At 55.5% G+C, this 12,536-nt stretch overlaps 1 protein-coding gene across 1 annotated transcript; it reads left to right on the top strand.

Moving 5' to 3' along the window:
* The first annotated feature begins 223 nt into the window (after nt 1-223).
* On the top strand, nt 224-10,788 carry LOC144724754 (peptide-N(4)-(N-acetyl-beta-glucosaminyl)asparagine amidase-like). Its single transcript, XM_078604141.1, has 12 exons — nt 224-438; nt 1,953-2,067; nt 2,515-2,733; nt 3,222-3,387; nt 3,891-4,113; nt 5,254-5,375; nt 6,287-6,429; nt 7,234-7,344; nt 8,269-8,445; nt 8,909-9,100; nt 9,499-9,679; nt 9,882-10,788. Exons 1-12 carry the CDS (start codon nt 239-241, stop codon nt 10,184-10,186), a joined length of 2,154 nt encoding a protein of 717 aa, XP_078460267.1. The 5' UTR covers nt 224-238; the 3' UTR covers nt 10,187-10,788.
* Nucleotides 10,789-12,536: the final 1,748 nt, after the last annotated feature.

The following is a 12,536-nucleotide window of genomic DNA, read 5'->3' on the forward strand; positions in this document are numbered from 1 at the left end:
AGGAGGTGGGGGGGGGGCGTCAGTGCAGTCGAGGGGTGAGGCGAGTGGGGGGGGGGGTGAGGCGAGTGGGGGGGGGGGTGAGGCGAGTGGGGGGGGGGGTGAGGCGAGTGGGGGGGGGTGAGGCGAGTGGGGGGGGGCGAGTGGGGGGGGGGTGAGGCGAGTGGGGGGGGTGAGGCGAGTGGGGGTGAGTGGGGGGAAAGCCGGGGGTTGAGGAAGGCGCGGTGAGAGGGGAGTCCGCATGGCGCGGCGCTCTGGGGTGAGTGACGGGCTGAGTGATGGGGCGAGTGACGGGGCGAGTGGTGGGGCGAGTCACGGGGTGAGTCACGGGGTGAGCGACGGGGTGAGCGACGGGGTGCGGGAGCTGAGCGAGGGGAGCGAGGAGTCGAAGTTCCAGGACGCGGCGGGGATTCTGCTCGCGTATGCGGACAACGTGCTGCGGTGAGATACTCTGCGGGTGCACCTAGCCTGGCACAATATTGTCGCGATTGCGTCACTGTCACTCGGTGGCGAATAGCGGCCGTGACTCCGTTGACTGCTTTCGCGGCCGGTTGCGTGTGGGGGGGGGGGTCGTGTGGGGGGGGTCGTGTGGGGGGGGGGGTCGTGTGGGGGGGGGGGTCGTGTGGGGGGGGGTCGTGTGGGGGGGGGTCGTGTGGGGGGGGGGTCGTGTGGGGGGGGGGGGTCGTGTGGGGGGGGGGGTCGTGTGGGGGGGGGGGGTCGTGTGGGGGGAGGTCGTGTGGGGGTCGTGTGGGGGGGGGGTCGTGTGGGGAGGGGGTCGTGTGGGGGGGGGGTCGTGTGGGGGGGGGGTCGTGGGGGGGGGGTCGTGTGGGGGGGGGGGTCGTGGGGGGGGGGGTCGTGTGGGGGGGGGGATCGTGTGGGGGGGGTCGTGTGGGGGGGGGGGTCGTGTGGGGGGGGGTCGTGTGGGGGGGGGGTCGTGTGGGGGGGGGTCGTGTGGGGGGGGGGTCGTGTGGGGGGGGGTCGTGTGGGGGGGGGGTCGTGTGGGGGGGGGGTCGTGTGGGGGAGGTCGTGTGGGGGGGGGGGTCATGTGGGGGGGGTCGTGTGGGGGGGGGGGTCGTGTCGGGGGGGTCGTGTGGGGGGGGGGTCGTGTGTGGGGGGGGTCGTGTGGGGGGGGGGGTCGTGTGGGGGGGGGGTCGTGTGGGGGGGGGTCGTGTGGGGGGGGGTCGTGTGGGGGGGGGGTCGTGTGGGGGGGGGGTCGTGTGGGGGGGGGGGTCGTGTGGGGGGGGGGTCGTGTGGGGGGGGTCGTGTGGGGGGGGGTCGTGTGGAGGGGGGGGTCGTGTGGGGGGGGGTCGTGTGGGGGGGGGGTCGTGTGGGGGGGGGTCGTGTGGGGGGGGAGGGTCGTGTGGGGGGGGGTCGTGTGGGGGGGTGGTCGTGTGGGGGGGGTCGTGGGGGGGGGGGTCGTGTGGGGGGGGGTCGTGTGGGGGGGGGGGGTCGTGTGGGGGCAGGGGTCGTGTGGGGGGGGGGGTCGTGTGGGGGGGGGGTCGTGTGGGGGGGGGGTCGTGTGGGGGGGGGTCGTGTGGGGGGGGGGGGTCGTGTGGGGGGGGGGGGTCGTGTGGGGGGGGGGGTCGTGTGGGTGCTCCCACCTCCTACGACAGACAGGCCTATTGAGCGTGGAAGAGTAGACCAAATACCCTCCTTCTCTCGAGGTCGATGTTGTGGAGGCCGCTTCCATCAGCAGTGACGCGAGCAAAGCAGTTTTAGGGCTGCGACTTCTTTTACCTTTACACCAAAACCCAGAGGCATCTGCGATCACACTACAGCCGTGGTGGTGCTGAGGATCACAGCGACCACGGGGGGGGGGGGGGGTGGGCCTTAGTCCACGTGCAGGCCCCGTTTGTGTGAGGCCCAGCCCCAACAGACATCTTCATCGACACGATGGTGACAGTCGCGGTTTTGACGGTGAGGTGGTTGTGGTTGCCGTGGTGTGGTGGTGGCAGGAACCCCGAGGAGAGAAGGTTTCGCTCAATCCGCCTGGCGAACCCGGCCTTCAGCTCCCGCCTGCTGCCCGTGCCGGGGGCCGTGCAGTGCCTCTTTGAGATGGGCTTCGCCGAGGTGCCACCACCAGCAACACCACCACCGTGCACCACGCACCGAGCCACCTCGTCACACCTCGGCACTGCATCACACTGCAACAACACAACTGCGGAGTCCGCAGTGATGTCCTACTCAAGTGTGCATTGGGGCTGTGCTCATCACCACATTACAGTCCTGCGCCAGTGGTGGAAATTCCACATTCCTAAGGTGGGGACGAGTCTATCCGTAGGACAACGGCTGTTGACTTGCGCACAAAGTGGTTCCCATTCATTGACCCCGGGGGGACGGTGGGCCGAGTCGACCCCAACCAGAATTTGAACTCGCGACCTTCAGATTGCGAGCCACTCGTTCTACCGCTGAGCCACGAGGCCGCAGCGTTCTGTGCGGATGCTGAGGTTGGTGTGCCAGTGCAGGGTTACGGGAGGGACGTTGTGAATGTCTGAGATGCGTGTTCACTTCGCGCAGGACGAAACGCAGCTGGTGCTACCCGCAGACGCCTCGCTGGACACCCTGAGGAAAGTGCGCGACCAGATTGAGTCCGAGCGGAACAGGCGGCTGGGACGGCTGCCCCTTCAGCCGTCCGCCCAACCGCCCAGTCAGCCACTCGCCCAGTCGCATGCCGCCGCTGTCACGGACACCACGGCAGCAGGGGGCCCCCAGCGACACGTCAGCCCTGAAATGCGAGTACGTGACGGTGTCGACGCTTACCCTGGGCATCACGGTGTCGGTTCTCCATAATTGTCCAACAGTTGAGGAGCCGTATTGTGTGCTTCATTATTCTGTTGCTTATATTCTACGGTGACGCTGATGATTGTTTTGTGTTGTGTATTGTCGTATTGCATCGAACTCGAACATTTGGAAGTTCCAGCAGCATTGGATTTTAAGCAAAGTTGACTGTTAATGAAACTGAATGTCGAAACTGTTTGCTGGTGTTGCTTTGAAAATCGGTACGCGGTGATAGAATTAAAGAACTGGCAGCCTCCACTTGAATCAGCATGGCTGGAAAGTGTACAGTGCGGCTCTTTATCATGTCTGCAATGCCCCAATCTCTGAGACGTCCCAATTTTTTATAATTCATTCGCAGTTGATTTTCTGCGGTGAGATTGCGTATCTCTTCTATGTTTTGTTGTGGCCGTCCGTGTTGGTGTCGACGGTGGTGCCGCCTGACCCAGGATTCGGAAAGGCAGATGCTGGAGACGTTGCGCTCGTCCTTCTCCCACGTGCTGCTCTATGAGCTCGCGGACGTGCAGGCCCAGGCCAGGGCCTGCATCCCGGTGGAGGAGCTCCACAAGAGAGCACTGGAGAAACTGCAGGCGGTGGAGGATACACCCCAGACAGGTATGGCCACCGTGCCATCGCCCCCACAGTCCCCACATACATAGATGCCGCCGATTAAGATACGTCTCCATAAAATGCTCTCCATCCTTATTTTACGATCTCAATTGACACCCTAACATAACTTGCATTCGGGGCATCTAGAGCGGCATCACCTGCCCAGTAATTTTCAGAGGCAGGTAAATGTAGAAAGTAAAGGCGCAGCCCTGAAATTGCTTGCTCATGCCAATGCTGGCAGAAGGGCCTCTGTTAGAGCAAACTCTAGAGGGCAATTGGTCTACTTTTCCATGTTGACCAGACATATTGGAAGAGGTGTGAGTACCTACACTTTAGACGTGGCCTGCAGATTGACCAACAGTGGTGCAAACCTTTACACTGCTTCGCTGGAAGTTGGAATCGAACCCCCGACCTCCGGCGTGCAAGTCCAGTGTGCTGACCATTGCACCACAATGGCAGCAGAGGTCAATGTAAACGGCATTCACATCCCTGGTGTCCCCTGTGCGCAGAGTCGCAGGAGGGCGCCCTGCGCGACCTGCTGCTGCTGGAGCTGCAGGCCTGGTTCAAGACCTGGTTTTCCTGGGTCGATTCCCTGCCGTGCGAGCGCTGCCATGGCCCCACAACGGCCCGGGGTCAAGGTCTGCCCCCTACAGCCGATGACCTGCAGGGGGCAGCAGGTCGCGTGGAGGCCCACTGGTGCGGCTCCTGCCAGCACGCCACGCGCTTCCCACGGTGGGTGTGCTTGTGTCTCGTCTTTTATTAAAAGGCCACAAACTGAATCTATTTAGTCTATTATTCTGTTACAACCACCGAGCACATGGCTGTGTTACAGGTTAACCGAGTAGATTATGCCAAGCAACTCCACTGATCTCAGAGTCTATATTCTAATTTAGAGAGGAGTGGTTCCAGCTCTGACATGCTAGTTACTCTCCTACCACCCTCTAAAGTCGAACCTGTACGGCTTTCCTCTGAAGCACGCGAGTCCTTTCTCTCCTCCTCCGGCTCCATTCCTTTCCCCTGCGGCTCCATTACCTTACTCTCACTCCACCTGCTGCTCGCTCCACCTCATGAAGTCCACCTCTTCACTTCATCACTTCATCAACAGCCAGCTGTCCCCTCCCCCCTCTGGTGTGCCTCATGTAATGAACAGGAACACCTACGGCTCCTTCTTCATTGTGCAATTACACTCACACCTGTTAAACCTCAACCACCACATTGTAATTCATATTATCCTTCATATCGTTTAATTCCCGGATATTTATAATCCTTTAGGTGCTGCCCCTAATAGCTCAATATTATTAGCTCAGCTTGTTGACCTCACCACACCCCCCAATACTCACTGTACCTTTACTCAACTAATCTAATTACCCACCAGCCCTTCTGTGATATATCAATAACTATAATGTTATTTATTTTAAAGTGTATTTGTGTCCATGGCACATGTCTACTCTGTAGGCCACAGATGGCAGTGTTGCCAACTCAGTGATTTTTGTTGCTATTTTGTTTGCATATTTTTGGGTTTCCCTCGTGACAGAATGTTGTTCAACGTCTTCCTGGGACGAGGACGTGAAGCAGATTTAGGAGCAGTCCCAGGGTTGTGTAAATCATCTTTCTTGCTTTGTGTAATACTCAATACACGCTCCCGTGACTTATAAAGAAGTTCTATATAGTGACATTTGGTGCCGTGTTTAGGTTTGTTTGGCAACCTTCTGCTTTGGGGAGTTAGCAGCAATGGCCACAGGGGGGGTCTCCCTTCCCCTGCCTTACTGGGCTTCCAGAGCCCCTGTCATTTCCCCACGGTATGAAAGAACTTCTACATACACATACGTATGTGTGCCGTGGTGCCCGGCGGTGTCTGCGTGGTGCGTGCAGGTATAATCACCCCGCGCGGTTGCTGGTGACGCGACGCGGCCGCTGCGGCGAGTGGGCCAACTGCTTTACGCTCTGCTGCCGGGCCCTGGGCTTTGAGGCGCGATATGTCCTGGACCTCACCGGTACCGCTCCCCGACCCCCGGGGGTTGGGCAGGCCTGACTCACTGGTGACAATTCTGGTTGCCATGATATCACCACACTACGATATCACCTGCGCATCTGCTCTGGAGCACCCATATTCTACCTCACTGGTAGAAGCTGTTGATAGAATTACACGTAAAGCAGCGGTCAGGGTGATTGCTCACCCATTCACTCCAGCCACTCACTCACCAGTGGACAGTCACCTCGTTGTCACTGTTCTTCCACTACTACCATGGTTACTGTTACTGTGCACTTCACTCGATGTTCAGGACTCCGTCTCATCCACACTCTATTTATCACCACACCGCAGGTGAAAATTCACTCTCACTCACCCAGCCACTCACCACACCGCAGGTGACCATTCACTCTCACCCAGCCACTCACCACACCGCAGGTGACCATTCACTCTCACCCAGCCACTCACCACACCGCAGGTGACAATTCACTCTCACTCACCCAGCCACTCACCACACCGCAGGTGACGATTCACTCTCACTCACCCAGCCACTCACCACACCGCAGGTGACAATTCACTCTCACCCAGCCACTCACCCAGCCACTCACCACACAGCAGGTGACAATTCACTTTCACCCAGCCACTCACCCAGCCACTCACCCAGCCACTCACCACACTGCAGGCCACAACGCTTATTTATGCTTCTTTCCTTGCACCGCTCCGCTTTAGAATCCCTCCTATCATCTCTTTTCTCAAGATGTTATCATTAATAATCTTGCAAAATTCCAAACATGTGTTAAACTTTCATCTGCTACAACTCTGAAATTGCTGTTTATTGCTGGCCGCTCGACATTTTGAGCCTTCGGCCCCGTGCTCAACAACTGTGATTACCAAAAAAAAGCTGAATGAAGTGTAAACCTGAAACGGTGCTGCCAGACCACGTGTGGACGGAGGTTTACTCGGAGAGTCAGGCACGCTGGCTGCACTGCGACCCCGGTGAGGGCTTCGACAAGCCGCTGCTCTACGAGCTCGGCTGGGGCAAGAAGCTGAACTACGTCTTCGCCTTCTCCAAGGACGAGGTGTGTGGCTGCCCTTTGCCCTCCTCCAGCGTCATCATCATCATGAGTATTCGTTAATTTCCTATTATTTTGCTCGTTCACCCAGCAAAGCCTCACCAAGTCTCGAGACTCTTTTCAAAGAGTGCTGCAAAGTTTTTCGCAGTAGTTGTTGCAGTAATTGTTGCTGTGTGTGATCCCAGTTGAGTAATTTGCAGGTACATCTTTTGAGTATTGGGATGTTTTGGCCAATACCAGTTACATTGTGTATGGTTTTATAGCTCTGGGAGGAAACTAAAGAACCCAGAGGAGACCCATGCAGAGCAGGGGGAGAGAGAACATCAGCACTGCACACAGAGGGGCGGCTTCCTGAGTCGGTTTGCGATCCCAGACCCTTCTTGCTGGGAGCCGTGGGTGATACCAAACGTGCCCTCGCTGGCCTGTGGACCGTGTACCGTGGCGTTGCCGTGGTGATTTCCCAAACCGCTTGGGGAAGAGCCACCTCGTCCTATACGCGCACTCAAGGGGTTCCAGTCTGTCCCTATACTTGGTTGAGGTTGTGGCCGGTACTTCATCCGGTAGTTTTCTGGTGTGGATGTACTCGGCGTGGATAGTGCTGTTTGTTGCTGACCGCTTGACGTTATGGATTTTTGGGCCGGTGCTTGGCAAACTAAAATAGGGAAATCGCTCAGAGGTTGCGCTGCCTATGCCACACACGACGGTGTCCTACGCCTCTCTCCCCTGAGCGTCAGCCGCCGCCAGCGGTGACGAGAGGTGAGCGAGCAACGGTGCCTGACGTGACTGCGCGTGTCCGTGGTTGCGTTCCAGCTGGTGGACGTGAGTTGGCGCTACTCTTGCCGGCACACTGACATGTTATCCCGCCGCACGAGGTGCCGGGAGGGCTGGCTTCGCTCCACGATCGCCCGGCTCAACCACACGGTAGCTTCATCCCGACATCCGTGCAGTCGGCTCCCTCTCATCACCGTGGTTACTGCTCCTATCAATGTCGCTCGTTGTGCCAGACTTTTTCATCTCACAAGCACTGCATTCACTCACCACATTGCAGGCCACCTCTCTTCTCTTTCTGCTTCTTCATTCGAACTGCTCCACTTGGAATTCCTTTCCACCATCATTTATTTTTCCAAGCTCAGTTAACACTTTACCTGGTTGATTACGTTCTTCCAAAGATTGCTAAATTTGAGAGAGAGACAAACACAGACACAGAGACACATAGAGAGACACACAAGCAGAGAGAGACACACACAGAGACACACAGAGAAACAACGACTCTGTGTCGAGGCATGAGGCATTATATCGAGAGAGAGAGGGGGGGGGTAGAGAAATTAGCATGTCAATGAGAGCGGCCGGAGGAGAGAAATTGGACCTATTGACAAACCTGGTCAAATTTAGCGGCTGGAGGAGATAAATTGAAACTTGACAAACCTGGTAAAATTTAGAGAGAGAAATAAGATGTTTGAGAAAACAAACCTAGTAAACATAGAAATGTAATGCAATGCAACACAGAGAGTCGGTTAACGCAACAGTTAACACTTTACCTGGTTGATTACGTTCTTCCAAAGATTGCTAAATTAGATGTTAAGTGTGAGTTGTGTGGAAATCCTCCCCTTAGAGGTGGTTCAAACTTGATTAGAAGCTTTCGTGACTGCAGGAATTACTCTTTGGTTCTTTCGGTAAAGTGATGTATATATATATAAAACATATAAGAGTAACGATTGGTTTAACTCGTGGGCCGGAAGTCGGAATCAAAGCGGCGTTTGCTGCCCACCACCATGGCGTTTGAAGTCTGCACACCGCGGGTCGCAGCCTGGCGGGGTTAACGTGGGTGCTTGCGCGCGTGGGTAGAGGCAGCAAGCGATCGATGTCGCACGGCGGACGCAGCTGCTGCAGCGCTGCGTCGTGGAGCTCGTCGAGTTCCTCTCTCCCCGGGAGCCTCAGGAGGGCGCGGTCAAGTACGGGGGCCGGCAGACGGGCTCCGTGGCGTGGCGCACCGCCCGCGGGGAACTGGGGCTGTCGCGCCAGGTAGTCTCCTCGCACACGGCGCTAGAGGGCGTGCGTGCGTCTGTGCTTGGTGTATGTGTGTGTTTTCAGAATTGGTCAGTCCTGCACAGATGCCATTCTCTGCCTGTCTGTTCCAGTAGAAGTGTAGGGAATTTAAATAGGACCTACATCTCTCCTTTATTGACCTGGTCAAGTTCTATGATACCATCGATATGCCAGAGCTATGGGTTGTTCTTCGTGCTTTCGGGGTCTCTGGCCCTCTGCTCGCAATCATTAAGGACCTGGGTAAAGCTGCATGGCCGGGAGTCAGAGCCATTCCCTGTAATAAGATATTATACAAGTTTAAGTGTTTAAGTTAATACAGAGTAAGCAGCAGGTTTGTGTGTGTGTGCACGGGTCTGTGTGTGGGTCTGTATTTGTGTGTGCCTCACGGTGTCTGTGCGTTGCATGGGTCGGTGGGTGTGTGTGCATGCGGCTTCCACAGCCGAGGGCCCACGGAGCGGTGTTCTCTCCCACGGAGAGCGAGCGCGCGTCCAGGCGCTTGCACATACGCTACAGCACAGCACGCGACGCGTACGTGCGTGCCTGCGATGCGGGGAGTGAGCTGGCGGGCTGGGAGAGCGCTGTGCACGCAGCGAGCAGCCTCCAGCGCAAAGTCGAAACCGACTGGAACATGGTAAACGGCAAAGGTTGACGTGGTGCACACACTTGCGCTCGTTTACCCAGGAGAGCCTTGATGAGTTTCAAAACGCTTTTCGAGGAGAGTCCTGCTATGTTTTTGCAACAGCGGGCGAAGGTTCCTGCGTGTTCTTACATTGAGTTATTTGTGAGGATTTTTTTCAAATATGAACAATGTGGACTCGCATAACCAACTCTCTTGGGAATGACGTCACAGGATCATTAATGTCCATTGTGAAGCAGACGGCGCAAAGTTGTTTGGTAAATACACACCACAGTATTGACCGGGGGGAGCCTACTGGGATCGAACCACGAACCTCTGCAATAAGTGGGAAATGTGCCAACTGGAAAAACCCCTGACCGTGGGGGATCACTAACACGCAGGTGTGATGTCAGGTGTACCTGGCGCGGACGGAGGGCAGCAATGGGGCACGGGTGTCGTGGCGCTTTGACCTGGCAGGCAGCGGCATGGAGGCCGGCGAGGTCTCTGTTGCTGTGAGCAGCACAACTTTCCACGGCGCCATCGTTACGTGGGAGATTGGCACGGAAGGCGCCGCCTGGATCACCCTGCAGGGTGGTGCGTCACCCTCACCGCCACCCTCACCGCCACCCTCGACACCAACAACGGGCTCGGAGCGCTCCTCAATGATGCAAAACTCTACAATGCAAAACAAAAAGCAATGGGACTGTTTGCGTTGAGAGTGGCGTGTGTTCTGTTTAACGAAGGGTGCCTGCCGGTCGTCTCTGTTGTCGCGTGTCCCGTGCGTGCTCCCTGGCAGACGGAGTGGCGCACGGAGTGGAGGCGCTGCGCAGCGCCACCGCCTTCACTCTGCGCGCCGAGCTGGCGGGCGGTGCTGGCGACGAGGCGTGGCAGCACTCGCAGCTCTTCCGCCAGCCCCTGGCCGCGCACGACGAGTTCCCGCTCGATGTCATCGTTCACCTCATTCTCACAGACGGCGACGATAAGACAAGATGCGACGCGCACGCACCGGACGTACGCGGAGACTCACACGGGCAGGTGACGGATGCAGATGAACGTGATGAACACGACAAGAAGGACACAGATGGTGAACACAAAGATTAATGCTTTAATACAGACGTACGGGATAAACACAAATGTGAACGTGTACTTGACAGACACACTGGGCGAACACAAAGGTGCATAGGTTACGTGACGTGTACAATGACACAGACGCACACAACGATACAGACACGCACACGCACAGACATGATGACGACCCCAAACCCCTCTGGTGACCCTGGTGTAGACACCGACCTCGCTCTGCCCACCGCATCCTCACCCGTCACTCAACAATGCAATCTGTCCCACTGAGCGAAGGCCTTCAACGCTTCTGATCCACATGCCTAGACGAGGCTGACAGCGTCGTACGTGCAACGTGGTGGTCGCCCGACGTGCATCCGAGGCATGATGGGAGTCGTGCCTTCCCGTTGTTTGCGAGCGGCCCTTCGCGTATTGTTTGGTAGACGCTAGGAGCTGCGGCGTCCCTCGTGGATGCACCACGGAGTCTCGCTGGAGCAGACTGGGCTTGGTGCCGTTTTTGCATCGCTATGATTTATGAGCTCGTTGCAATGATACAGTAGAATGGGCGGTTTTTAGGATGCATGTAGAGACTTGAATACTCTTCACTATACATTTATATTGAAATAAATTGCAATGTTACTGAAGTGAATTATGCTGGGTGATTTACTGCAGACTTAACCTATACCCATTAGGATACATGAGTTCATTAGTTTTCTGTCTTTATTTTACCAGATGGGAACCCATTTAGACAACGAGATTGTTTGGTGGCTCATGGCTATGCTGCACGCGTTGTGCACAGACAATTATTTTCAATTGGATTAATGCTACGGTTGCCAGATTTTCGACTTTAGACCAAACCCCGACATTTCTCGGTAAGCCTAGGTCTATCAGAACTGTGCAGTGTTCTTGTGATAAAGGTCAATGCAGTACTGGTGCCAGATCTCAGTACGAATACATTCCTGCCATCTGAATACAGATGACAATTCCTGGACGGCCTGGGGAAGCCCTAATGCCACCTCTGGATAAAACCTGGATGGGTGGCAACCCCAACCAACTGTTAACACAGCATTGTTTAAACTGAGAACAGGAGCAGGGACTGACACTAAACCTTTGGAGATTTGGAAAGAATCAAACATTTTATTCGTACCTCCGATTAGCGCAGTTGGCTACGTACGATGCAAAAGAAGTTCAAAATCTATTTGGTGGCTTTCCACCATTAAGACCGTTTGGCTATGGTATGTAAGTGCGAATACCAGGCGAGATTTCTAATTCACTTGTGACGTTTCCCGCAGTAAGTAGTGTGTGGGAGAAAGTCAGCCTGACCTGGAAGCCTGCCCTACCACCATGTGGAGTCTGTGCCGAGTTGCCCCAATCCCCATTGCCCAGACAACAGAGCCGGACGCGAGCTTCAAGCACTTCCCTGGCTCAAGAATCATGGTCATCACCTGGGTGTGTGGCCTCTGAGGTGCAAAGCACAGAGTCCAGAATTAGCCTGGGTTATTCTGGTCACATACGGCTAACCAGTTTAGTGCTCGCAGAATAACAAACACCACTTCGGGCAGTGAGACGGCCACTTGTTGTAGATGTTGATGGTTCACATCCAGCAGTCTGCCCTGGTTAATACTGCGATTGAATTTACCATAAACTTCGTGCAGTCTGCTTCACAGTGAATATTAAAGATACAGTGATATTCGAACAAGCGTAGGCCATCATTTGCCAGTGCCATGGTCCAAGTTTGCCAAATTTTAAGAAATTACTCAACATAGCACTTGCCTTCTGAAACAGTTTTGAGACTCGGTGAGGCTTTCCTGGGTGAGCAAGCGGTACGAACGGTGTCCGTTCTAACAGATAATGACAGCTGTCATGGGGTAACCGGTGATATTGATGCGGCGCTCAATCACGTGAATACGCGTCAAATGAGCGACGAGCGGCAGTGCGCAGGGCCGGTCGCCACGTGGATTTCTTTGAAAGGAGATTGACCTTCTAGAATGGTCGCCTCTCACCTCTGACATTCACCTGCAACTCTCTGCACAGCTGGGCTGACATTCCGCTGGTGTCATCTGTGATGAATTTGTGGGCGGTTGTGAGTGAGAGATGCGAGTGGGATACGTTGCGAGTGAGATCGAGATGCCGCAAGTAAGATATGTAAATAGGATCTCACGAGTGAGAGATGGGAATGAGAGATATACAGTTTCGAGAAAAAGTTTGTTAACCCCTTAGAATTTTCTAATTTGACATATTTTCAAAAATGACACAAAACATGATACAACATTTATTTATCCTCAAACTAGCAGGAAAATAAAACTTTGATCATTACCTCATTAATTAAAAATTAAATAAAACACAACGTGCGGTGGAACAAAAAACGTACGCTCGCGCGCCAAGATTCAAT

Source organism: Lampetra planeri, chromosome 21 (assembly GCF_965212315.1).
Source record: "Lampetra planeri chromosome 21, kcLamPlan1.2.h2, whole genome shotgun sequence".
Lineage (NCBI taxonomy): Eukaryota > Metazoa > Chordata > Hyperoartia > Petromyzontiformes > Petromyzontidae > Lampetra > Lampetra planeri.

Bases quoted from the DNA above. Each gene is read 5' to 3' on its own strand.
- LOC144724754 (XM_078604141.1), top strand. From the start codon at position 239: ATGGCGCGGCGCTCTGGGGTGAGTGACGGGCTGAGTGATGGGGCGAGT. The intron at 4,114-5,253 runs GTGGGTGTGCTT...TGGTGCGTGCAG, and splicing joins CACGCCACGCGCTTCCCACG to GTATAATCACCCCGCGCGGT. The intron at 9,680-9,881 runs GTGCGTCACCCT...GCTCCCTGGCAG, and splicing joins CTGGATCACCCTGCAGGGTG to ACGGAGTGGCGCACGGAGTG.